The sequence below is a fragment of the Phocoena sinus genome, chromosome 16 (assembly GCF_008692025.1).
Source record: "Phocoena sinus isolate mPhoSin1 chromosome 16, mPhoSin1.pri, whole genome shotgun sequence".
NCBI lineage: Eukaryota > Metazoa > Chordata > Mammalia > Artiodactyla > Phocoenidae > Phocoena > Phocoena sinus.
Genome location: NC_045778.1, coordinates 46,908,167 through 46,933,175, shown reverse-complemented (window position 1 = coordinate 46,933,175; position 25,009 = coordinate 46,908,167). Strand labels below are relative to the sequence as shown.

The window sequence follows — 25,009 nt, the reverse complement described above, 5'->3', positions numbered from 1 at the left end:
GTTTGAGTCTAGAACTTTCTGTGGGAGAGTGGTGAAAAGATTTCAAACTGGGATGATTTCTTTGAACACTTTAGGCTCTGTCTATCCTTACAATGTGCACCTGTGTTGAAGATTCACTGTTCATTCTTTTTCCCACAAAAATTCTGGTTTGGCTACATTTTTTTCACCAAATGTGCTAGTTACTTGACTGAACTGAGCAAACCATTGACACTAAGATAAATGTCCAGGGACTTCCCTGGTGGCACAGAGGTTAAGATCCGCCTGCGAATGCAGGGGACACAGGTTCGCGCCCTGGTCCGGGAAGATCCCACATGCTGCAGAGCAACTAAGCCCATGCGCCACAACTACTGAGCCCACGTGCCACAACTACTGAAGCCTGCGCCCTAGAGCCCGCGAGCCACAACTACTGAGCCCGTGTGCCACAACTACTGAAGCCTGCGCGCCTAGAGCCCGTGCTCCACAACAAGAGAAGCCACCGCAATGAGAAGCTCGTGCACCCCAATGAAGAGTAGCCCCCGCTCACCGCAACTAGAGAAAACCCGCGTGCAGCAACGAAGACCCAATGCAGCCAAAAATAAACAATAAATAAATTAATTTTTTTAAAAAAAGACAAATGTCTAAAATTCTTAGCGTGATACTGACAGGCCTTCGAGCTCTGTCCCCAGGGGCTCATGTAGGGATGTCCACCTGGCACCACTCCCTACCTGGGGGCCTAGTCACCAACAGTGCCAGACAGTGTGCAGTCTGAACACACACGTGGTTTCAAGCCCATCCTCCCCTCTACCTGAAAACCCTGTTTGTCATTTAAAACCCAGCTCAAAAAATAAAAATAAAAAAAAAAACCCAAAATAAATAAATAGATATAAATAAAAATAAAACCCAGCTCATGGGCCACTGCACTTAAATCTTTCCTGTCACCCCTAGGATCAAGAGAGTTAATCATTAGATGCTTTGAAGTTCTTCTGTACCTTGCAGACCATTTTGTTATTGGAACTATTATTCCACACTGTAATTATGATTATGTGTTTCTCACCTGCCTGGAGCATTGGAAAACTCAGAATTTATTGTGTTTATAAATTCGTCATGACTTACTAAAGCCTGGGGTCTTCATGAGCTGAAGGACATTCCCAATGTACTCTGCCTCTTAAAAAGATGTCCAGGGCTTCCCTGGTGGTGCAGTGGTTAAGAGTCCGCCTGCCAATGCAGGGGGCACGGGTTCGTGCCCCGGTCCGGGAAGATCCCACATGCCGCGGAGCGGCTAGGCCCGTGAGCCATGGCTGCTGAGCCTGCGCGTCCAGAGCCTGTGCTCCGCAACGGGAGAGGCCACAACAGTGAGAGGCCCGCGTACCGCAAAAAAAAAAAATGTCCAAGGTTTTAATGGGTACCAAAAGGTTACCAGTGAAGACTTGATCACCTTATATGAACCAACTAACACTAACCAGTAAACAGGCCAAGGTATCTGCAGGGCTGTTTGCTGGGATTGCATCTTAACATCTTCTAGGTTGCAAAATCAATGCAACCAAAGCTCCCTCTCCTCAGACTGAACTCTCCCTGATGAGGGAAGAGTGGGATGTGCAGAGTAGAAAAAAGATCAAGGCATTCATGTCACTTTAGATCCGGGTTGCTTCTTGTTTTCTTCAAATTCCTTCTCAATGGTCCAAGAAACACCTGTATTCTGGACAAACTATTTTCTCAGCAACTGCCAACAAATAATTACTGCCTAATGCTTGAGCGCAGGCATAACTGAAGGTATAATGACAACCATATAAAACTGTCCTCTGCAAGTACAGAAGTTATGTTCCCAGTCTGCCTCTGTACATGGCATTGATCAGCTGCCTGGGGCAACACTTGATGAGAGATTTTCTTGAAGAAGAGGTAAAAAAAAATTGGCAAAATGAAGTGTTTTTCTTTATAGGCATTGCATTTTCCTTATGTCTACCTTCCTAATTAAGAGTAATTGTAAATGGATTATAATGACTGACATTAAGCCTAAGTCTCCATTAGCCAGTGGGCACCACCTTACCTTGGTAATTGATAACGAAGGGAGCACTTCGGCCTCAGCTCGGACTTGGTCGAGTTTGTTTTCTGGCACAAACAGTTCGTGGATGCCTTTGATTATAGTGTGGGGTACAATGTTCTGAAATGAAGCAGACTTGGTAACAGTTTGGAATGAAAACTATAAAAAGAACACTTCAGTAAACAGATGATCTTTTATGACTGTATAAAACTATTAAAAAAGACGTTCAGTCCGCCCACCTGCTCCTGTAGAAGTTCCACCACCTGCTGCACACAGTCGCTCACGGAGGACAAGTTGGTTTTAAGCACAAGCTCAGGAGTTTCAGGTTTCTCATAATCGGAATCAATACCCGTAAAGCCTGCAAGGCAGAAGGCTGAAAATCACATCTGCACCAACAGAACAATCTTTTGACTCAATAAGACATAACACATGTTGCAATAATGTTTTCAACTGCTGTATTCAGATTAAAACAGAAAAGGTCAAACAGCTATCCTTGCCCTCTAGCCATAGATAAGAACATATACAGCTGTGGTTTCAATACAGAAAGTCCCGATTATCACCAAAATCTGTCTGAGTCTAAGCCCTCTGCAGCTGATTAGAATGGAAAAGGAAAACAAGTAGGAGGAAAACTGAGAGATTCCTCCTACACACATGCACATACACATATCCATTTTAGTTCTCTAAACTTGATTGCTTGTGGCTGGGGTGATAGTTCTTGAAAAATACAAGCCCACGGTTTAACTAGCCCATGGACATTCTGAAGATATGACGGTTTGATAAAAAGTCGTGGGCACTATATGCAGTTTTGGAAAACGGTTTTTGAAACTTCAGACAGATTTCTGGGCGCAGACTGATAAGAAATGGTGGCATAAGGAAGGGGCAAAGATACCGCTGAACTGGCTCTCCTACCTTTGATCTCCCCAGCTCGGGCCCGTTTGTAGAGACCTTTTACATCTCTGCTTTCACAAATGTTTAGAGGCGCATCTACAAATATCTCAAAGAATGGCAGTCCTGCAGATTCATGGATTTTGCGGGCATTCTCACGATCCTGGAAAATAATTACCTTTAAGAATGTAAGAAGAGGGACTTCCCTGGTGGTGCAGTGGTTAAGAATCCGCCTGCCAATGCAGGGGACACAGGTTCGAGCCCTGGTCCAGGAAGACTCCACATGCCATGGAGCAACTAAGCCCGTGTGCCACAACTACTGAGCCTGTGCCCTAGAGTCCATGAGCCACAACTACTGAGCCCACGTGCCACAAGTACTGAAGCCCGCGTGCCTAGAGCCCGTGCTCCCAACAAGAGAAGCCACCACAATGAGAAGCCCGTGCACCACAACAAAGAGTAGCCCCCGCTCACTGCAACTAGAGAAAACCCACGTGCAGTAACGAAGACCCAACGCAGCCAAAAATAAATTAAAAAAAAAAAAAAAAAAAACTTGGCCAAAAAAAAAAAGAATGTAAGAAGAGGTTTCATAGTGAAATTCTTCATCACAAAATACTGTGTGCTCTGGTGTTCCATGACTTTAAGATAACACTGGGGTTTGAGCTCTTCAGAGGTGTCAGGAAACTAGCCCTTTAGAGAAACTCCAGAAATTTCACTCTAGTAAACAAATCTCCCAAGTACTTACCAAAAAAAAAAGCAAACAAACAAACAAAAATGGGAAAGAATCCCAACTAAAAGACAGGGCTGGCAATATGACAGCATTTCATTCAAAGGATGTGTTCAAAGTACATAGTGTCTTATATGTAATTCACAGAAATTTCCTGTTTTAAAACAAGAGGAGTAACAGTCCACCTCGTTGATTTCAACGTTAAACACACATAACCTGATGCATTGGCGATGAACTGCTGTTTTCTTTAGTAAGCTAAGGCCTCTGACTTTTTGGAGAAATACTGGCTTGGCCAAAATGTTCGGGCTTTTTGGTTAAAACCCGAAGGAACTTTTCAGCCAACCCAATAAAATTACTGAGCTTTGGAATTTTTCTGGTTTAACTTTCTCTTCCTTTCAACTCTGGCCAAGTGTACCTTACCATTGTGAAAGTGGAAGGGTTTATGTCACCTGGTGCCCTGGCATCTGGAAATGAAGGGACTCTCTTTATGTAACCAATATTAAAGAGAGGAAATGAGGGAGCAAGTGGGGGAAGGAGAGCCAGTGGGGGAGACTGGAAGTATGACATTCCTCTGTCCTCCCCTCCGCTGGGTCCTCATCCTGGCAGCTTGAGAGCACTGGTGCTATGTGTGGCAATCGTGTGCACTGCCGAAGCATTTTACCTTTGCAAAAGGAGAAATGAAGCTGGTAATGCAGACCAGAGCAGCGTCGCCAAAGCATTTTACCTTTGCAAAAGGAGAAATGAAGCTGGTAATGCAGACCAGACCAGCGTCGGCAAACAGCCTGGCCACCTCAGCAATCCTGCGGATATTTTCTTCTCTGTCCCAAGGAGAGAATCCAAGGTTTTTGTTGAGGCCATGACGGACGTTGTCCCCATCGAGGGAGTAGCAAGGGATGGCGTGGGAGACGAGATTCTCCTCCAGAGCAAAACTGATCGTTGTTTTTCCAGCACCAGAGAGACCTGTTCAGAATGGGCAAGACAGGACAGGCACTGTCTCTGACTGTTTAAGATTATAAATTGTGCTCTGATCTGAATTGTGAACTGATTCTAATTTTTACCTAATTCAAGCATAATTAAACCCTCATTACAATCACTGGATTGCCCTCAAATCAAAACCCTTCAAATCTAGAAAAAGCAAAGTTTACTACAAGTCAAGTACTAGCATTTCTTTCAAATCTTGAAAAAACTATTTGTCCCTTGTTAGGATTATAGCCTTTCAAAGCAAAAGGCGTTCGTCAATAGGGAGACCTTGGCAGGCTACATATGGTCCTTGGTGTGTTTTTGGGATGGGCTGGGACCTGGGACCCTTTACCACGGTACTTGCACCTGGACAAACATCTCCTGGAGCAACAGAAAACAAAGAAACTATAAGGGACTAAAAATACCTGCACGCGGCCACAGTTGGGGCAAATTATAAACAGTAAGATACAAAAAGGCCAGAAACCAGCTGCCATTTCTGAGGTGCAGGGAGCAAAAGCAGGGTACTACGCATGGTTCCTGCACACGGCACCACCAACAGGGTCAGCTGACCACCTAAGCCACCGCTCCAGCCTGACCACCCATCTGCCCCTACTCGCATCCCATTTAAGGAACCGGTTTGCCCCACCTCAGGAGTGAGCAAGGGCAATTGTTTCTTGTTTTCGCTCCCCCCTGCTGCAGCAGGGACCTCAATAAAGCCTTGCCTGAATTCCTTGTCTGGCCTCTTATCAATTTCTATTGATTGAGGAGTCCAAGGACCTGAGTTGGTAACACTTTGCCCGCAGTGTATTTTATAGACTAGAAAGTTGTGCATACAAATTCAGATTATGGCTTCTCTTGAAAGAAAATCAGAGGCTCTGGCAGTGGTGTCCTCATATCCCCTTATGAGAGCAATCAGCTGGAATGGAGGGACAGCCAGCCCTTGGAGACTGGGAGGGCCACCTCCCTTGTAGATGCTGCTAAGCACCCATCTGACAAGAGAACCAACATACTGTCCTTTTGTTTTCAAGATTTTCCAAAATGATTCTCAAAACACAAAGACAGAGAACCACCCTGAGCTACGCTGTAGATGTAGTTAGAGTTGCCATATACTCTTAGGCGTCTGGAGTCTTTACATGAGAGTGGAGTTACAAGGTGCCTTTTACCATGGTTTCAAAGCACAGTGATTGGGAACACACAGTATAATTTCTACATGAGGGAGAACGTAAGCAGAAAGGGAATGAAATGCTACCCGCCAAAATTACTTAAGAGCTCAAAATCTGAACCACCCTGGAAAAGGAGCCCTCTAAAAATTCAGTTGTTCTAAAGATCTCTGAACCCGAAGAAAAATGCAGTGATGCCAAGCCACTGTCAGCACCCGGAAGAGGAAAAGTCAGGACAGGGGCAGAAAAGAAAGTCAAGAAATTGTTAATACAGAGAAGACAGCAGGGGGAAAGAGGAAAAAGAAAAAGTAAGAGTAAAGAAGGGATGCAGGACAGAGAGACTTGGAAAGAAAGGTGATATATGAAAGGTAAACAAGTATTTTCCATATTTTTAGTTATGTTTTAAAGTCATGCCCTTGGCTTTGACAGAGGACCATTAGAAGAAACGGCTACGTGAAGAATGTGTTGGCAATCTTTGTAAATCAAGGCATTGTCTATTACATCTTTATGTAATTCAGTTGCATTTGGATAGAAATTCATGTGATAAATTCCTCTTAAAAGTTATGTCCACTTGTGGGGTAGGAGAAATGGGACTCCTGAATCTCTGGTACGTTCTCTTGCATCAGAAAATGAGAGAAACAATAGAAATTTCTAACACAGTTAGCTGTATTAAAATAGATCATTGGAATATTTATTTTAATACATTGAAGTAACACCAATTACATTTACTGAGAGTTTTACTAGGGACCAGGACTTGTGCTAAGTGCATATATGCTTTATTTCATTTTGTTCTACCTATACCTCTATGAGGCAGGTATTATCTTTATTCTCATTTTACAAATAAGGGAACCGAGGCTTAGAGAGGTTGATTGGCTTGTCCAAAATCACACAGCTAATGTAGGTGAAGCCGGTACCCAACTCCAACTCTCCAGATTTCAAGTATTTGGTTTCTCCTGATTTGCCTGGTCAATATCCAATGTCTGTAATATGAGAATAAAAAAATAAACTAGGAAAAGATGACTTTTTGAGAGTAAGAAAAGACAGGAAGTATACCCTTGAGATTTTTTTTTTCTCTTCTACCTGTTCTTTTTGTCTTTCCAGGGGTGTTTTACATTAAGAAAAATGGACTTGGGCTTCCCTGGTGGCGCAGTGGTTGACAGTCTGCCTGCCGATGCAGGGGACACGGGTTCGTGCCCCGGTCTGGGAAGTTCCCACATGCCACGGAGCGGCTGGGCCCGTGAGCCATGGCCGCTGAGCCTGCGCGTCCGGAGCCTGTGCTCCGCAACAGGAAACGCCACAACAGTGAGAGGCCCGCGTACCGCAAAAAAAAAGAAAGAAAAATGGACTCTGTGGGTATGTCCTGATTCAAAATTTGGACAAACACATGAAGGCAAAACATCTCATGAAGGCAAACACATAGCAAGAGGGAAACGTCTGGAGCACGCTGTTTTATTCACTGCTGCACGTCACGTCTCTCAGAGGGAGCGGGGGAAACATATCAGGAATTGCAGCAGGTGAATCTGCCTTCTAGAACACAGCAGCCTCCTTGCCCTCTGTCCAGCCTCACCCTGGAAGCAGGGAAAGTTGTTCTTCCAGGGATGAATGAAACCCGGAAACCAAGGGCAAGTGCCACAGGCACTAGGAAATAACTTGAAAGAGAAGAATGAGGCTACTTTAGACAGGAATAGGAAAGACTCAGAACAGCAAGAAAAGACGCAAGGCAGGTCCTCGCTTGTTGTGTTTTCTAGAACTATCTTCAGGTTAGAATAAATCAGCATTTGTGAGCAAACAGTAACACATGAGTTGATTTCACAACCTGGATAAACATATCTTTGCATCTGAGTTCATCTCCATATGAAATATTATGTCTACGAAATGAACCTGTTTTTTTCTTTTGAGTCCAGCCTATGTCGGACCTGCATTCCCAGGAATCAACTTCCTCTACCTTGTACTCAGAGTATAAGGTAACAGCCGAGGACTAATTCCAGTTCTGTCACTAACCCTTAGCTTTGACATTCTGGGGCTATATAAACACAAGAAAAGGGAGATTCATTTGGTCACCTCGGTGGGAATGAGTTCTTTTTTTATACACAAGGGACAATACTCAGCTATGCAGAAAACATTAGTTTTGCTTCTTGCACAGATTTTAATTTTTTAAAATAAGTAAAATAGCCCCCTAGAATATTAAAACATCAGAAAAGAATAAAGAATATCTCTAATGGACAGCCAAATGCTTGATGTCAAATTAGGAGAGCCCCGTTCATAACTGCCAGTAAATGTGTTTAGGCATGAAATTAAGAACTACAGAATTCCTTAGAGCTGAATGGGAATGTCATAATCAACTTGTCCCATCCTTTCCTGCCAAAGAGGTGAAAACAGAACTAGAGACATTCCATGACTTGATGGAAGTCCTATTTCTCACTGATGGGTAGAGTTAGGACTAACACCCGAGCTTTCTATCACAGCTCTCAGTCTCCTTCTAACGTTGAAATACACATGTAATATGTAGTGACACTATCTTCCTAAAAATTGTGTGTCACCATCAGTTTTCCATTAAAAAATATATAGATCTCAACACAGCATACCTGTCAGCCACACGGTACATCCTCGGAATCCACCCCTTGTTCCAACCACCTGCCCTCTCTTATTCCTGCTCACATGATGTGCCTGATATACAACATTGGTGGATTTCTGCTGGGTCTCCTACAAAACAAGAGCAAGCACCATATTCAATTAATAAAATAACAAATCTCATGTGTATACATATAATAAAATAACAGATTACATAAATAGTCTTCCCTAACAGAAACTCCTTTTTTTATAATGGGCACACAGAGTAACATTAATTAACTCTACTAATTTAGAAACAGACACTGCCTTTAGCATGCCCATCACTGCCCTTTGAAAGTATAATTGGAATGAGGCAATTATTGATGCAATGTAAAAGTTCTGGTTCCATGACATATTAAAATGTGTACCTTTAGGTAATGGTTAGGGGAATGTCTCTGTTTCAGTAAATGCATGTTCTTCCCGAGTCCCACGGGCATGAACTGAAAATAGCCCAAATACTCCAGCCGCTGAGGAAATAATAGGGTGAGGCTGGTTGAGCTCCTCTCTAGAGAGCTGGGAGAGGCTCCAATCACAGAACGAAGAGTTAGAGGCCATTATACCCCTCCTGTTCCCACCCAGACATAGACGTCAGCAACTTGAGAGTTTATCCCCGAAATAGGACTCCTTTTTCACAAGTACTAAAATCTGCGTCCACTTTCCCAAGGGTCAGTGTATGAACTTTTTAATCTTTCATAAAGGCCTGAAGAAATGGAAATGTACCAGTTATTAGTCTTGGAGGTTAACTCAAATCTCAAATGTATTTATTTTGGCTGTAATAAAATCAGCCCCATGAGGGCACAGATTATCTGAGCCTGACCCTAAACAGGAAGGTACATGTCTGATGAATAAAAAAAGGTAAAATGAGTCAATAAGTACAGTTTGTGGTGGACATTTAAAAAAACAATATGTGAAGATGTGATCCAAAGGGGAAGGGGGTGGGTCAGGGGAAACCATAATGATGGTTAAATAAAAATAAAAAGGTTAAGAACTGCCCATGTGTGTCTTTGGTATGGTAATTAAATGTTTAATGACAGATGTAATCCAAGTTGCTGAAATGTAAAAATCTAGGAAGCCTTTTAAACACTGTACATGTATACCCACCAGAGCTAAAAAAAAAAAAAAAAAAAAGCTCCAATATTCTTTGAGCAAGACCCAGACAGTCTTAGAAAACTCTGGGTCACATGAGGGCAACTCTTACATTCTGGAGCAAATTAAATCACCTCTTTATGCCTTTCCTTTGGGAAAAAAAAAAATCAAGGGGAATACAAATAGGACTGTTTGGAGGCTTATATAGATAATGGATGGGAACATGCTCTGTAAATGGCCAAGTTCCCTACAAATGTGGACGCTGACAATGATTATTCAGTGTACAGCTGCAGCAGGAGAGCCATCTGGATTAGCATCAGGAAATCCACTTCAAGACCAAGGAGGAAGGAGCCCCCTGCTGGCCCTTGGGGCCTCAGAAAGGCAGTGCACACCCATGGGGTGGGCCTGCTAGTGAGACACAGAGCCCAACTAAGGGGCCAGCTGGCAGGGAACAGCATTATCAGTGTCAGCGGGAACCAAGAGGTAGGTGTTGAAAGCTGGGATCGGCTGGGTTAAGTTACCTAAAACTCTCCAAGGCTAGACGCTCTGATCATCCATCAAACAAACCTGGTCAGAACCCAAGACTTGGAAGGGGTCGGGACAGTAGACAGCAGGGGTGGCTTGCACGAGAGGATTCATAAAGCGGGACAAATGAGGCTAGTCCACGAGATATTCTAGCCATCTTTTCCCTGAGTGAATAAATCCCCTGAAGGTATCCTGGGTCTTTTGTGCCAAGTACACTTTATGGCTCAAGGAAAACATTAACATTTTCTTTCTCTCCATTTCCTTGTTAATCACTGCCATTAAATTCAAGAACACTGTGTGTGGATATCAGGCCCACAAGTCAGTTCATCCGTTCATTCATTGATTCTCTCAGTAAATGTTTATGTAAATGAGCTCCTACTAAGTGCCAGGGGCCATACTAGGCACTGGAAATATAGTACTAAACAAAGCAGAATTCCTGGCAACATTTTAGGGGGAAATACAGACAAAAAGATCAAGTAACTGGGCCCCTCAGAGGAGAGTGTGGGTCTCAGACATATATCTCTCTACTGTATGAAGTGTATGGCTGTTAGCATAACTGAAGCCATCTTGGGCCGTTAACAGTCTCTCCTGCTCTTCTGCTGACCCTGCCAGGGACTGTAATGTAAAGTGAATCACTTCTCTGTCATCGAGGGCTTTGTAGTTAATACATATTGTTTAATAATCATTAGAACCTGGTGACCTCTCCTCTATGCCCTGTTAGTCCCCAATGACGAAAACCTTCACTGACGTATTCCTGATGCCCACGAAACTCATTACCTGTTCGTAAGTCTTGACATAGAAAGGCACGTCCTGCTTCCAAGTACCTACCCCCATACTCTAGGTTAATATAAAATTGTCCCAATGGCCCCTCGGTGGCACGGAGTACAGCTGTGAATGCTTCTGGATTGTTGTGGACACAATCCTGATCCCATCCTGTGAGTAAGTTACCCCATAATAAACTGATCCATTGATTATATGGAGTTGCCTGCCTCATTTTTTTCAGTCTCAAGATGCCTTCTTAGTTCAGTGGGCACTATGTGTTCCCTCCATCCTCTGACATGAAGATATATAAAGAATACCTGCAACTCAATAATAAAGAGACAGCCCGCTTTATAAAAATGGGCAAAAGACTTGAACAGTCACTTCACAAAGGAAGATGCACAAATGGCCCATAAGCACGTGAAGAAGGGCTCAATGTCACTAGTCATGAGAGAAATGCAAATTAAAACCAAAATGAGACACTACTGATAACATCTAAAGTCAGCAAGGATGGGCTCTCATATGTTTTTGTTTGTTTTTCAATTTTAATTTAATTTTATTTATTTACTTATTTTTGGTTGCATTGGGTCTTCGTTGCTGTGTGTGGGCTTTCTCTAGTTGCATCGAGCCGGGCCTACTCTTCGTTGCGGTGCGCGGGCTTCTCACTGCGGTGGCTTCCTTTGTTGCAAAGCACAGGCTCTAGGTGCGCGGGCTTCAGTTGTTGCAGCACGCCAGCTCAGTAGTTGTGGCTCACGGGCTCTAGAGCGCAGGCTCAGTAGTTGGTGGTGCACGGGCTTAGGTGCTCCGTGGCATGTGGGATCTTCCCGGACCAGGGCTAGAACCCATGTCCCCTGCATTGGCAGGTGGATTTTTTAACCACTGCGCCACCAGGGAAGCCCACGTGCTCTCATATGTTGATAGTGGAGGTGTAAAGTGGTCCAACCATCTCAGAAAAAAACCTGGCAGTTTCTTGTAAAGCCGAACATTTACTTCCCTTAGGACTCAGCAGTTGCATTCATAGACATTAACCCAAGAGAAATGAAAACTTATACCCACAGAAGGACTCGTACAAGAATATGATTAGCAACTTTTTTGGACAAAAACTGTAAATAACCAAGGGTCCATCAAATAGGAAAATAGATAACAACAACGAAACAAAACACCCAGATTATAGAATACTCTTCTAATGGAATACCAGTCAGCAATAAAAAGGAATGAGCTGCTGATATATGCAACGAGGATGATAATAAATGAAAACATTTTGCTGAGTCAAAGAAGTCTTACCCAAAAAAACTACATGTATTCCATTTATATGACATCCCCCATCAGGGAAAACTAATTTGCAAAGTCAGAACAGCAGTTGCCTCTGGGTGATGGCAATGCTGTACGTCCTGATAACGGTTTGAGGTACATAGGTGTTTGCATTTGCCGGAACTCAGGGAATGTACACTTAAGATGGGTATTTCGTTACATGTAAATTTTACCACATGCAAAAAAAGAACCATTAAAAAAAAAAAACTAAGCAAATACGAAAATACCTAATAAGATTCAGATGGTGGGGGACTTCCCTGGTGGTGCATTGGTTAAGAATCTACCTGCCATGCAGGGGACATGGGTTCGATCCCTGGTCTGGTAAGATCTCACATGCCGTGGAGCAACTAAGCCCGTGCCCCACAACTACTAAGCCTGCGCTCTAGAGCCCACGAGCCGCAACTAATGAGCTCGTGTGCCACAACTACTGAAGCCCGTGAGCCTAGAGCCTGTGCTCCGCAACAAGAGAAGCCACTGAAATGAGAAGCCCCCCACCCCCAGCAACTAGGGAAAGCCTGCGAGCAGCAACAAAGACCCAATGCAGCCAAAAAAATGAAAAAAGATTCAGATGGTGGAATGATATTGTTCAGCACAGCTGCGTTTGTGGAAAAGGGCTCGGATCCCATCACAGCGCGTATGACTTAAGGGGCTGCTGCCCACCTGTGCACGTGAATGCCCACCGGTGCTTAATTCGTCCACAGAGATGGGTTTTTTCTCTTTGGGCTGTTCGTTCTCCCTAGAGGCTGAGATCCAGAATAAACTCCAAGCTTTGCTAGTCTTCTGTGGAAACTTTGTTATGATCTTGTTAATTGCCTCCCCAACAAGCACTTGGTTTTCCAAAAACATCAGAGTCCACAGGAAGGAACTACTCTCTTACAGTATGTAATAGTTAATCTCTGAACTTTTGGTTTTTATTAACTGCATCTTAATCATGGGTGTTTGTCCAGATTTTCTATCACTCCAACAATGTTTTAAACAAACAAATGAAATCTTTTCAGATGGCCAAGTACTGGGGCTTTTTTGTTTGTTTCGGGAAGGTATTTTGCTTCTTATTTATCTCAAATTTACCCTTGATTTCCTCCAAAAGGCAAACAAATAAAATAGAAGCAGATGTTTTGAAGGATATTTGAACTGCAAAGGGGTGAGGCAGCCGGAAACTTTTCTTTTCCTTGTTGAAACCCTTCCTTCCTTCTTAAGAGTATATGGTGTTCTAAGCTTCGGAAAGAAAGTGGCTGTCAGAAAAAGGATTCTCTCTATGGAAAGCAAAGCACATGTTAAAGAGCAAATGCCTCCCTGTGAGCAGAAAAGGAGCACAGAGACGTCCTCGGCACCTCGTCTAACACTGACATTTAACCGGAAGTGGCCCAGAAACCACAAAGTTGGTGGCATACTTCTATTCTGGGTTCCTAAGGGAACAAAATGCAAAAATCCCTACCTTCTTCCAGGTTACTGACCCAGAAAAACTCCCAGGAGTCACATGAGGATGGGTTTTGGCGTCAAGCAAATAGGGGTTGGAAACCCTCTTCCTAACCTACTTGCTCAGTGACCCTGGGCAAGTGATAAACATCGTCAATCCTCCATTTCCTGTTCTGTAAAATGGGGCTAAGAATAGTTTCCTCACAGGGCTGCTGAATGGATTAAATAATTTTCTATATAAAGTATCAAAGAAAATACATGACAAGGTAAGATGTTGAGGCTTATGAGGCCCAGGAGGCATTAATCTACTCTGGAGACATCATGGTAGTTTGAGGCCTAAGCCACCCAGATTTAGAAGTGTTCTAAGGCTTAGGTCCACTCTAAGGAAATGCTGGGGAGGTGCGGGGTGCGGGGGGGTCATGATCAAGTCAGACAATGGATAGGAAAGCAATTTTGTAGGGGTGAAGCATCACACACACACACACACACACGCACACGCACGCACGCACAGGAGCAGAGGAGGATGTTGTTGCCGTTCTGATTATCATTTTCTTTGACTCAAAGCCCAGCCAGTAACATGCCTCTCCAAGGTGCACCAGTTTGAAGCCTCCTTGTTCTACCCACCCCACACTAACTGCTCTCCTGCTGGCTGTCTCAGTCATGAATGCTTAGTCACCGGCATGAGGATGGCCTTTGCCCCAGGTTAGCCTCATGAGCTATTAAAGATGGGACTTTATCACCCAGCCCAGGGTTGCAGTGAGTATCTCTGCCAGATCTACTCCTCACTCCCATCGGAGATGCTTAAAGGGGAGTATGAAGGAGCTTCTGGAACTCAGGGTGGGATAGGCTAGGTCACGGCAGGCCTTGGTGTTGTGTGACTAGAAGAAAAGATGCTACATGGGGAAAAGACTTCAGATGATTTCATGGCAGGGCGGGGCACCCTTGGAGCCAAAGCAGAGCCTGTGCTACAGTGAGTAGGCTTATGAAAGAGAGGGCGCTGGAGGAATGAGGAAGCTGGAGAGCGCAGGTGAGTTTACGAGTTCCTCAGTGCTCAAAGGTTTTTGATGTGTGCCTAATGTCTTCAATCAAAAACAAGTAAGTGGGACTTCCCCGGTGGCGCAGTGATTAAGAATCCGCCTGCCCAATGCAGGGGACACGGGTTCGAGCCCTGATCCGAGAAGATCCCACATGCCGCGGAGCAACTAAGCCTGTGCACCCCAACTACTAAGCCTGCGCTCTAGAGCCTGTGAGCCACAACTACTGAAGCCTGCGTGCTCCACAACAAGAGAAGCCACCACAATGAGAAGCGCACACGCCGTAACAAAGAGTATGCTCGCCACAACTAGGAAAGCCTGCGGGCAACAACGAGGACCGAACGCAGCCAAAAATAAATTAATTAATTAAAATAAACAAACAAACAAGTGGATTTGAATTCCCTCTACATCCTCCTGCCTCCCCCTCAGTGCAAACAAATCCACTTTCCTTCTCTAATGACAACTCTGCTGTTGCCTTTGAACTTGGCCTCACTGCTGTTGGGCTACGGTTTCATTGCTGTCTTGCTAATTAAAAGTGTCCCAAACCTCCCTGACCTCGGTGTGCAGTTTGAAGATTCATTTAAAGGTTTGCTTGCAGAAAGCAGCAACCTCAGTAATCACCCTCTCAGGCTCATGGTAGGAGCTCCACTCTCACAGGCATTATGTCACTTATTGTTCAAAGCCTGGGAGCTAAGGAAACTGTGCATTGTGACCCATTTGCAGATCCTCAAACTACTGGCTGAAGTCCCACACCTGCACGACGCAGAACACACCGCCAGGCTTCCTGACTCCAAGTGCAGGTCTTACTCCTGCCCAGACAGAACTCCTTGTTTCCAGTCCCAGCTGTGGGACCTCTGTGTCACAGCTTCCTCATTGAGGACTGAATGATATCACGCATATCATGGCTTTTGATACTACATAAAAATGTAAATAATCAAAAGATCATTCTTACTTCATTTTCATTACTTAACCTGAGTAGCTTCAAATGTTTTATCATTACAAATATCTATTTATATTTATTTCCTTTCAGAGTATTTCCTTGGGGTCTATAGACCAAAGTGAAACAACTGAGTATGAAAAGTTATAAACTTTCGTTAAGTCTTATTATGTATTGCCAGTTCATTTTCCAGAAGGACAGAGCCAAGTTACCAGGCTACCACAATATACCTGTTTCTAAATATTCCAACTAACTTGTTATGTTTGCAGTTTTAATGTTTTTTTCCCCCTAGATTACTTCGTGCCTATTTAGTTACTAGTAAGAATATGTATTTTTCCATGTTGTAAGTTACTTATGATATTTGTGTGTTTGTCTCTTTTGGTATTAAGTAAGGACAATCTAAGCAATGACCTCATCCACTTTTTAAAAATGTATCATGGGCGGATTCCCTGGCAGTCCAGTGGTTACGACTCTGAGCTTCCACTGCAGGGGGCACGGGTTCCATCCCTGGTTGGGGAACTAAGATCCTGTATGCTGTGTGGTGCAGCCAAAAGCATATTGGTACTTTTTTCTGTATTTTGTATAGTAAAAATTTTATTAATTATAATATACACTTTTTGTTCACTTTCCTTTTGATATACACTTTATTATACAGCACATATATTATATGTAATATGTTATATCATATTAAAAGGTATTTTAAGAATATATAAAAATATTCCTGTTGTCTTTGATGTCTTCCATTTGATCACTCATCATAGCTGAGCCAAATATGTTCTTTAGACCTCTATTTTGATATGATTAAACTATGATTAAACTATTCTATTTATTTGGATACATCTGACATTTTAATAATGTGTCATGGGATTACATGGGTCAATTTTATTTCTTTTCCATCATTATTATCCAGTGATCTCAAAATATGTTATAACTCATTTCCCTATTACTTTGAAAATCTTTTAGTAGCTTGAATCTATTTCTAGAATTCTTATATATTTATAATTCTTATGTATTTATAAGTTATGTATTCTTACATATTTCTACAGAATTTTTCTACTTTTAGTGTGGACACCTATGGTACTGATAGTTGTTGCTCTGTAATATGTTTTAAAATTCTGAAGATAAAAAGCTCTTTCTTGGGAATTCCCTGGCGGTCCAGTGGTTAGAACTGGGTGCTTTCACTGCCAGGGCCCAGGTTCGATCTCTGGTCAGGGAACTAAGATCCTGCCAAGCTATGTGGCAAAAAAAAAAAAAAAGCTCTTTCTTTAAAAGTGTTTTTTTCAACTTTAGTTTAAAACACATTTTTCCATGGAAATAAAATTAGTCAAGTCTTGTTGAGAACATGCAACGCCTCACTATGATTTCCCCTGCTAGTCTCGCTAATTCTCAAAGAACCTCAACATCATAATACAGAAAAAGGAATCATTACCTAAAGATGTTCATAATAATATTATTTAAAATAGAAGCCACCAAAACTTCCATCAATTAAATAGCTTATGGCATATCCATATGCTGAATATGCACATCTGTATTTACTGGCCTCAGACTATATCATGCTGTATGCCCAAATGCGAAAACAGGTTACAGAGGAAATAACATTAATCCCATTCTAAATTATATATATCTATATGCCAGACCCAGTGAACCCAGGAGCCCGGGCGCCAACACCACCCCCTTGTCGCCCTCTCGACGCCCCCTCAACGCCGCGGGGACAGAGAAAGGCCTGCGCCATGAGGGATACAATTGTTAGGAGTTGCCAATCGGGCAGGGAGCACACTGGGCGGACCAGGCAGGATCCCTGCTCTGGCCTGACATCATATTTGACGTAACAACCACGTTATGTCACCTCCCATTCACCGTGAGAAAAACACCACGCCAACTCCAAGAAAGGGGCATTCTACCAAATACCTGATCAGTACTCCTCCAAAGAGTGAAGGTCATCAAAAACAACGACAGTCTGAGAAGCTGTCACTGTCAAGAGGAGCTTAAGGAGACATGACAACTAAATGCAATGTGGGATGGGATCCTGGAACAGAAAAAAATATTTGATAAAAATTAAGGAAATCTGAAAAAAGTATGGACTTCAGTTAATGATAATGTGTCTTCAGTTCCTTAATTGTAACAAATGTGCCACACTAAAGTTAGTAACAGTGTAACCTAAGTGCAGGATACATGGGAATTCTGTATCATCTTCTCAATTGTTTCCATAAATCTAAAACTGTTCTAAAAAATAAAGTCTATTTTTTAAGAGTGCATTTTTACAAGATTTGGCAATAAATAAAATACTTTATAATCACCTTGGCTTCTGCACTGCTGGATTCTTTATCTTCCTGATCATATTTCTTAAAATCACTGACTCTATTATTTTACTTCTAATTTAAGGATTAAAATTACTTGGAGTTATTTGAGAAATCCTTTTATAAGCACACCATGGAGTAAAGAGGAAGGACAGAAAGATAAATAGATAAGACATTGATAAGAGTTAAACACATAGATAAGTTGTGACATACCCACATTGTTTATGGCGACATTCTAAAATATTACAAGAAAGAAAGATTTTGGTTTTAGAGGAAACTGGTGAAACCTAGCAGTGCCCTCTTCTGAGTCCCTTTCGTCCCTCCAAAATGGAGGTGAATTAATTCTCTTTCAGCCTCTTTCAGCCCTCCTTATGTCCCCAAACCTCCTGTTATGACACGTGCAGCCCTTAATCTTCCATATGGAGGGATGTGAGTAAATAACATAAAAAAGGAGGAGGAAAAAGGAGATCTGAAACTCCCTAGGGGAGGAAAAAAAACCCCTCAAAATGGCTGTTTTTTGCTTCAGAAGCAGGAAAGTGGAAGAGAAGCTATTAGATGAAGTTTATTGCAGGGTAAAAGAGTTAATATTTTTGGACCAAAGAATCCGGAAGTTGCAACTGTCCTAGAGTGGACTCAGGATGGAGGAATATGTGGCTGGAAGTTGGGGGTGTATGTGTGTGGAGTTCCTTCTCAGGACCCCCAGGAGAGGGGTTCACACACCCACAGATGCTCACAAATCTTCACACCTGGACCCAAAAGCCTCCTTCAGCAATTTGGGTGGGGACAGCTCACACCTGCACTGAGAAGCAGGTGGAAAGAGGGTGAGTGAGGACAGGGGAAGTTTAGATTCCATGGTTATACCAGAGGTAGCAATATTCCTGGCACATTAGACTGACAGTTTTAAAAAAACATTTCCTGATGGAGAAAGGTTCTTTTTTTTTTTTGCGGTACGCGGGCCTCTCACTGTTGTGGCCTCTCCCATTGCGGAGCACAGGCTCCGGACGTGCAGGCTCAGAGGCCATGGCTCACGGGCCTAGCCACTCGGCAGCACGTGGGATCTTCCTGGACCGGGGCACGAACCCGTGTCCCCTGCCTCGGCAGGCGGACTCCAAACCACTGCGCCACCAGGGAAGCCCGAGAAAGGTTCTTGATGAAACTTTTCCAAGGCCTGCATAACTCATTTCCAAGTTAATCTCTGGAATATGACTTGTTCTTAAAATGACTCTGAGGGCTTATAGGAGTCACTGCTCTCATTCCTCTCTAATTAGGTATCATCCATCTACAGGTCCTGTTTTTCTTCACAGTATCTATCTCTCATATAAGGATCTTACTTCCAGTTTCCACTGTTCACACCCTGACCTAGACCCTTACCATGACTTCCACTTTAGTGCTCAGGCCTATTTCCCCATTACGTGGTAAGCAGGCCTCCAGATGGTCTTCAGTCTTAGTCCAGAACCAACGGCCTCATCTGTGTCACCCTCTTCAACAGAACTTGCTCCAGGTCCTCCTGGCTTGCTTCTCATATATAATCACATTTCACTCCTCAGCCCTCCGGATGCTATGAACTCCTTCTCCAGCTGTGACCTTTGCTTGTCTTCTTGACCATAATTTGGAGTATCCTCTTGGCTGGACCGCCCTCCACTGCCATGAATAACTATCCCCGTGGCTTGGCCCGGCTTTTTGTTTCGGTTTTTTTTGGCGGTATGCGGACCTCTCACTGTTGTGGCCTCTCCCGTTGCGGAGCACAGGCTTCGGACGCGCAGGCTCAGTGGCCATGGCTCACGGGCCCAGCCGCTCCGTGGCATGTGGGATCTTCCCGGACCGGGGCACGAACCCGTGTCCCCTGCATCGGCAGGCGGACTCTCAACTACTGCGCCACCAGGGAAGCCCTGGCCTGGCTTTTTGAACCTTATTCCTCAGCACTGTCCCCCGTGAATCTTGCTCGTCCTGGTCTCCCCAAGGTTGTAAAGCATTCATCACATCCATCCCTTGGCTCAGAACCCCTTTAATAATCTTTAGTTCTCTCACTTCCTCTTCCAACTGACAATCAGACAAATTTTCTAAAACACCTTTTAATCATGTTATTTTTATATTCAAAACTTTCAATGGCTCCCCATTGAATGAAGTCCTTACACAGAATAAAGTCCTAATTCTTAGATTGGAATTTAAGGCCCTTCATTTGCAGGCTCCAGCGACCTTTTCGATAACCTTTTCTACTCTCGGCTGCAGAACTTCTATTCCAAGCAGGAGGTTTTGAACACAGCTCATTCTGGCTTTGCACCTTTTCTCATTCAGCCCATCCTATCTGGAAGAATCTCTTCATACCCTCCACCTAACCACACACTGCCTGTTCTTCAAGCAGCACAGAGTGTTTCCTGGTGGCCTATTGGTTAGGATCCTGGGCTTTCATTGCCATGGCCCGGGTTCAACCCCAGGTCAGGGAACTGAGATCCTGGAAGCCACATGGTGTGGTCAAAACAAACAAGCAGCACAAACGCCGTGGGTTCAAAATACCTTCCTTGATGCCTCTCTGCTGAACTCCTGTCCCCATTAGATCCTGGATATTTTAGACTTATATCTAATGTTTTATAGACTTAGAGACTTGTAGTTTAGACTTCACTGTCAACCCTACATGGTGGGGGCCGTAGCTTATACAGCTTTGATTTCCCAACAGGGCCCAGCTAAGAGGAAATAATATAGATTTTGAGGCTGGACAGTTTAGAGTCAATTCAACTTCTGACTCCACTAAAACCTTGAATGAGTTAAGTCTAACCTCTCTAAGTCTCCCCAAATTGTGGGATTATAATTCTTGTTAACTGCTGCAAGGATTAAAAAGAGCAAGCAAATGTGACATAGCTGGACTTCATTAAGTATTCAGTAAACACTTGTTGAATGAATAATAGAAGTTTAATAAATATTTTGCTGGCTGATTGACAGATGTGGATATCCTTAAACAAACTCTGGTCCTCATCAGCACATATGCTTTAGTATCACTACTCAATAAAATGACATATTCTAAACTGTGGTTACAGCCACCTTTATGGCTAAGAAGATAACCCACTTCTTTTTTTTTTTTAATAGATCTTTACCGGAGTATAATTGCTTCACGATACTGTGTTAGTTTCTGTTGTACACCAAAGTGAATCAGCCATATGCATACACATGTCCCCATATCCTCTCCCTCTTGAGCCTCCCTCCCACCCTCCCTATCCCACCCCTCTAGGTCATCACAAAGCACAGAGCTGATCTCCCTGTGCTCTGCAGCTGCTTCCCACTAGCTAACTATTTTACATTCGGTAGTGTATATATGTCGATGCTACTCTCACTTCACCCCAGCTTCTCCCTCCCACTCCGTATCATCAAGTCAATTCTCTATGTCTACATCTTTATTCCTGCCCTGCAACTAGGTTCATCAGTACCATTTTTTTTTTTTTAGATTCCATAAATATGCATTAGCATACAGTATTTGTTTTTCTCCTTCTGACTTACTTCACTCTGTATGACAGACTCTAGGTCCCTCCACCTCACTACAAATAATTCAATTTCATTCCTTTTTATGGCTGAGTAATATTCCATTGTATATATGTGCCACATCTTCTTTATCCATTCATCTGTCGATGGACACTTAGGTTGGTTCCATGTCCTGGCTATTGTAAATAGTGCGGCAATGAACATTGTGGTACATGTCTCTTTCTGAATTATGGTTTTCTCAGGGTATATGCCCAATAGTGGGATTGCTGGGTCGTATGGTAGTTCTATTTTTAGTTTTTTAAGGAACCTCCATACTGTTTTCCATAGTGGTTGTATCAATTTATATTCCCACCAACATTGCAGGAGGGTTCCCTTTTCTCCACACCCTTTCCAGCATTTATTGTTTCTAGATTTTTTGATAATGGCCATTCTGACTGGTGTGAGGTGATACCTCATTGCGGTTTTGATTTGCATTTCTCTAATAATTAGTGATGTTGAGCATCTTTTCATGCGCCTCTTGGCCATCTGTATGTCTTCCTTGGTGAAATGTCTATTTAGGTCTTCTGCCCATTTTTTAACTGGATTGTTTTTTTTTTTATATTGAGAGCCATGAGTTGTTTGTATATTTTGGAGATTAACCCTTTGTCTGTTGTTTCATTTGCAAATATTTTCTCCCATTCTGAAGGTTGTCTTTTTGTCTTGTTTATGGTTTCCTTTGCTGTGCAAAAACTTTTAAGTTTAATTAAGTCCCATTTGTTTATTTTTGTTTTTATTTCCATTACTGTAGGAGGTGGGTCAAAAAAGATCTTGCTGTGGTCTATGTCAAAGAGTGTTTTTCCTATGTTTTCCTCTAAGAGTTTTACAGTGGCCAGTCTTAATTTAGGTCTTTAATCCATTTGGAGTTTTTTTTTTGTGTATGGTGTTAGGTAGTGTTTTAATTTCATTCTTTTACATGTAGCTGTCCACTTTTCCTAGCACCACTTATTGAAGAGGCTGTTTTTTCTCCATTGTATGTTCTCGCCTCCTTTGTCGTAAATTAGGTGACCATATGTGCATGGGTTTATCTCTGGGCATTCTATCCTGTACCATTGATCTACATTTCTGTTTTTGTGCCAGTACTGTACTGTCTTCATTACTGTAGTTTTGTAGTATAGTCTGAAGTCGGGTAGCCTGATTCCTCCAACACCATTTTTCTTTCTCAAGATTGCTTTGGCTATTCAGTGTCTTTTGTGTTTCCATATGAATTGTAAGATTTTTTGTTCTAATTCTGTGAAGAATGCCATTGGTAGTTTGATAGGGATTGCACTGAATCTGTAGATTGCTTTGGGTAGTACAGTCATTTTCACAGTTGATTCTTCTCCATCTGTTTATGTCATCTTTGATTCCTTTCATCAGTGTTTTATAGTTTTCTGAGTACAAGTCTTTCACTTCCTTAGGCAGGTTTATTCCTGGGTATTTTATTCTTTTTGTTGCGATGGTAAATGGGATTGTTTCCTTAATTTCTCTTTCTGATTTTTCATCATTAGTGTATAGGAATGCCAGAAATTTCTGTGCATTAATTTTGTATCCTGCAGAAGGTTACCCCCTTCTTAAAGTGAGACCTGCCATGTCCTAAGTCTTCTCACAGCCATCACTACAGAAAACAGCCAAAGCAGTCCAAACCTTATAATAAACAGAACTCCCATTCACAAATGCATTTGTAAAATATTCTTTGAAATTTGCATCAAGGAACTGTGTAAAACAATTTGTGATTATAGTTCTGGTGAGTTTCCCATATTCTTTGAGAATCAATTAAGCTGATGGGACCTAACATATTTCAGTTAGTGCTGAAATCTAAGTCATTAACACTTAAATCCAATAGAATACAGAACTGGACACTTATTTAATGCATTGCTTGAATAAGTTAAATGAACCACATCCTCTGTGAGCACATCCTCACATGGATTATTTCACTGTTTTTTCCTTCACAAATATAACATAAACAATCCAGAGATAGGCAACTAAAATGTATATTATTGTGAACTAAAAGAGCCCATCAGCTTGAAATGGCCTGAAATCACCATTATGAAAATTTTACATCAAAAGGCTGTTATATGGAAACATTGTTTACTCTCTGTTCAAAAAAAATCAGATTAAAAATTCATCTGCTACATTGCCTATATTCTTGGTTCACAGTGAGGCAGATTCCTAAGGATAAGAAAGGTCACTTAAACCCATCAAGCTCTGGAGTAAACTGACTCATAGAACGTCATGTGGTCATATCTGCCCAGCTCAAAGACTTCTTTTTATGTGTAATATTTTCATGATTCAATTAAGAGAACTCAGGAAAAGGAAATAAGATCAGAAGGCAGTCTTCCATTTGATCATTAAGCACGGACCCAGAAACAAAGACCTACTTATAGCACAGGGAAGTATACTCACCTATATGGGAAAAGAATCTGAAAAAGATTATTTATATATCTATATATCTATATATCTATCTATATATATAGATATATAGATATATATATATCACTTTGCTGTACCCCTGAAACTAACACAACACTGTAAATCAACTATACTTCAATTAAAAAAAAAAAAAAGAGTGGACCCAGAGAAGGCTTCTGCCTCTGTAAAGAAGCACAAAGCAAAGGGCAATTGTGAAAGAACCAGATTAATGCCTTTCTCAAGACTCACTGTCATTATTAGGAGTAAAGGACTCTAATTCATTGCAGTATGACTTCTATGCCCCGCAGTAGGTTCAAACAGATTAAATTACTGCACGTAAAGTGTTTAAAACAGCGCCTAATCAGTAGTCACCGTAACGATCGGCACTGACAAGATCTTCAGTGTTTATCTGACTTGATCTCTTTCCCCTGCATACTCTACTTAGTGAGTCTGCCTGGGCACAGCTACAGACTCAACCTCCCCAACTACTTTCCCCAGACATCGCTGCTTGTACTGCATGGATCCAAGTGCAACCAATGCACGGGCTGAATCAGTGAGGTTCTCTTAAGAATTTAAGCTATACAAAACACCCAGTCAGTTACATACTCAGTCCTTAGATTGGAGATTCATGTAGAACCTGTACTAGAGTTGCCAAATCAAGGCACTGGGAGCAGAAACTGAGAGGCCACGAATCCGTAAAACAATGTCTCCCTTCCATTTTATCCCACTGACCACTCTTTTCTGGAAAACTCCCTCTTTCCTTAGCTTCCAAGATATTATTCTATCCCTGTGCCTTTCTGCCTTCTCACGTCTCCTCCAGAGGCTCCTTCACACACGCCTCCTCCACATCCCTTAGATATCAGGGTTCTTCTCCGGCGCCCTTCCACTCTTCCCCTACACATCCCTTAGTGACTCTCACCTGTTCCCAAGGCTTTGTCTTCTATTAATATGCTATGGAGTGCAAAATCTCTATCTTCAAATATCTATCAATATATATATATATATTTATTTTTTTTTTTTTTTGCGGTACGCGGGCCTCTCACTGCTGTGGCCTCTCCCGTCGCGGAGCACAGGCTCCGGATGCGCAGGCTCAGCGGCCATGGCTCACGGGCCCAGCCGCTCCATGGCATGTGGGATCTTCCCGGACCGGGGCATGAACCCGTGTCCCCTGCATCGGCAGGCGGACTCTCAACCACTGCGCCACCAGGGAAGCCCCAAATATCAATATTTAAATGCCTAGCAGGTATAGTCACCCAGAGCCACTGAAACTCAGCATCGACAAGAATTCATTTTCTTGTCATCACCCCTTACTCCTTTTCCCATATTCATCATCATTTGTAATGGCCCACAAATCTATCTATTATTTAAGCTAGGAGACATCCTACTGCAC

General features: G+C 42.6%; 1 protein-coding gene across 8 annotated transcripts in view; it reads right to left on the bottom strand.

Annotated features, from left to right (window-relative positions):
* Positions 1-25,009, bottom strand: part of PAPSS2 (3'-phosphoadenosine 5'-phosphosulfate synthase 2) — an 80,556-nt gene that overhangs the window by 20,629 nt on the left and 34,918 nt on the right. For 4 of the 8 annotated variants that reach the window (XM_032608900.1, XM_032608901.1, XM_032608895.1 and 1 more), the window contains exons 2-6: positions 8,332-8,449; positions 4,351-4,586; positions 2,927-3,065; positions 2,257-2,375; positions 2,024-2,137 (exon numbers count right to left, since the gene is read on the bottom strand). In XM_032608900.1, coding sequence (XP_032464791.1) covers positions 2,024-2,137; positions 2,257-2,375; positions 2,927-3,065; positions 4,351-4,586; positions 8,332-8,449 — 726 coding nt within the window. Of the gene's footprint in view, positions 1-2,023; positions 2,138-2,256; positions 2,376-2,926; positions 3,081-4,350; positions 4,587-8,331; positions 8,450-25,009 lie in introns of all 8 variants that reach the window. The other 4 variants (XM_032608899.1, XM_032608898.1, XM_032608894.1 and 1 more) reach the window with 1 other exon arrangement.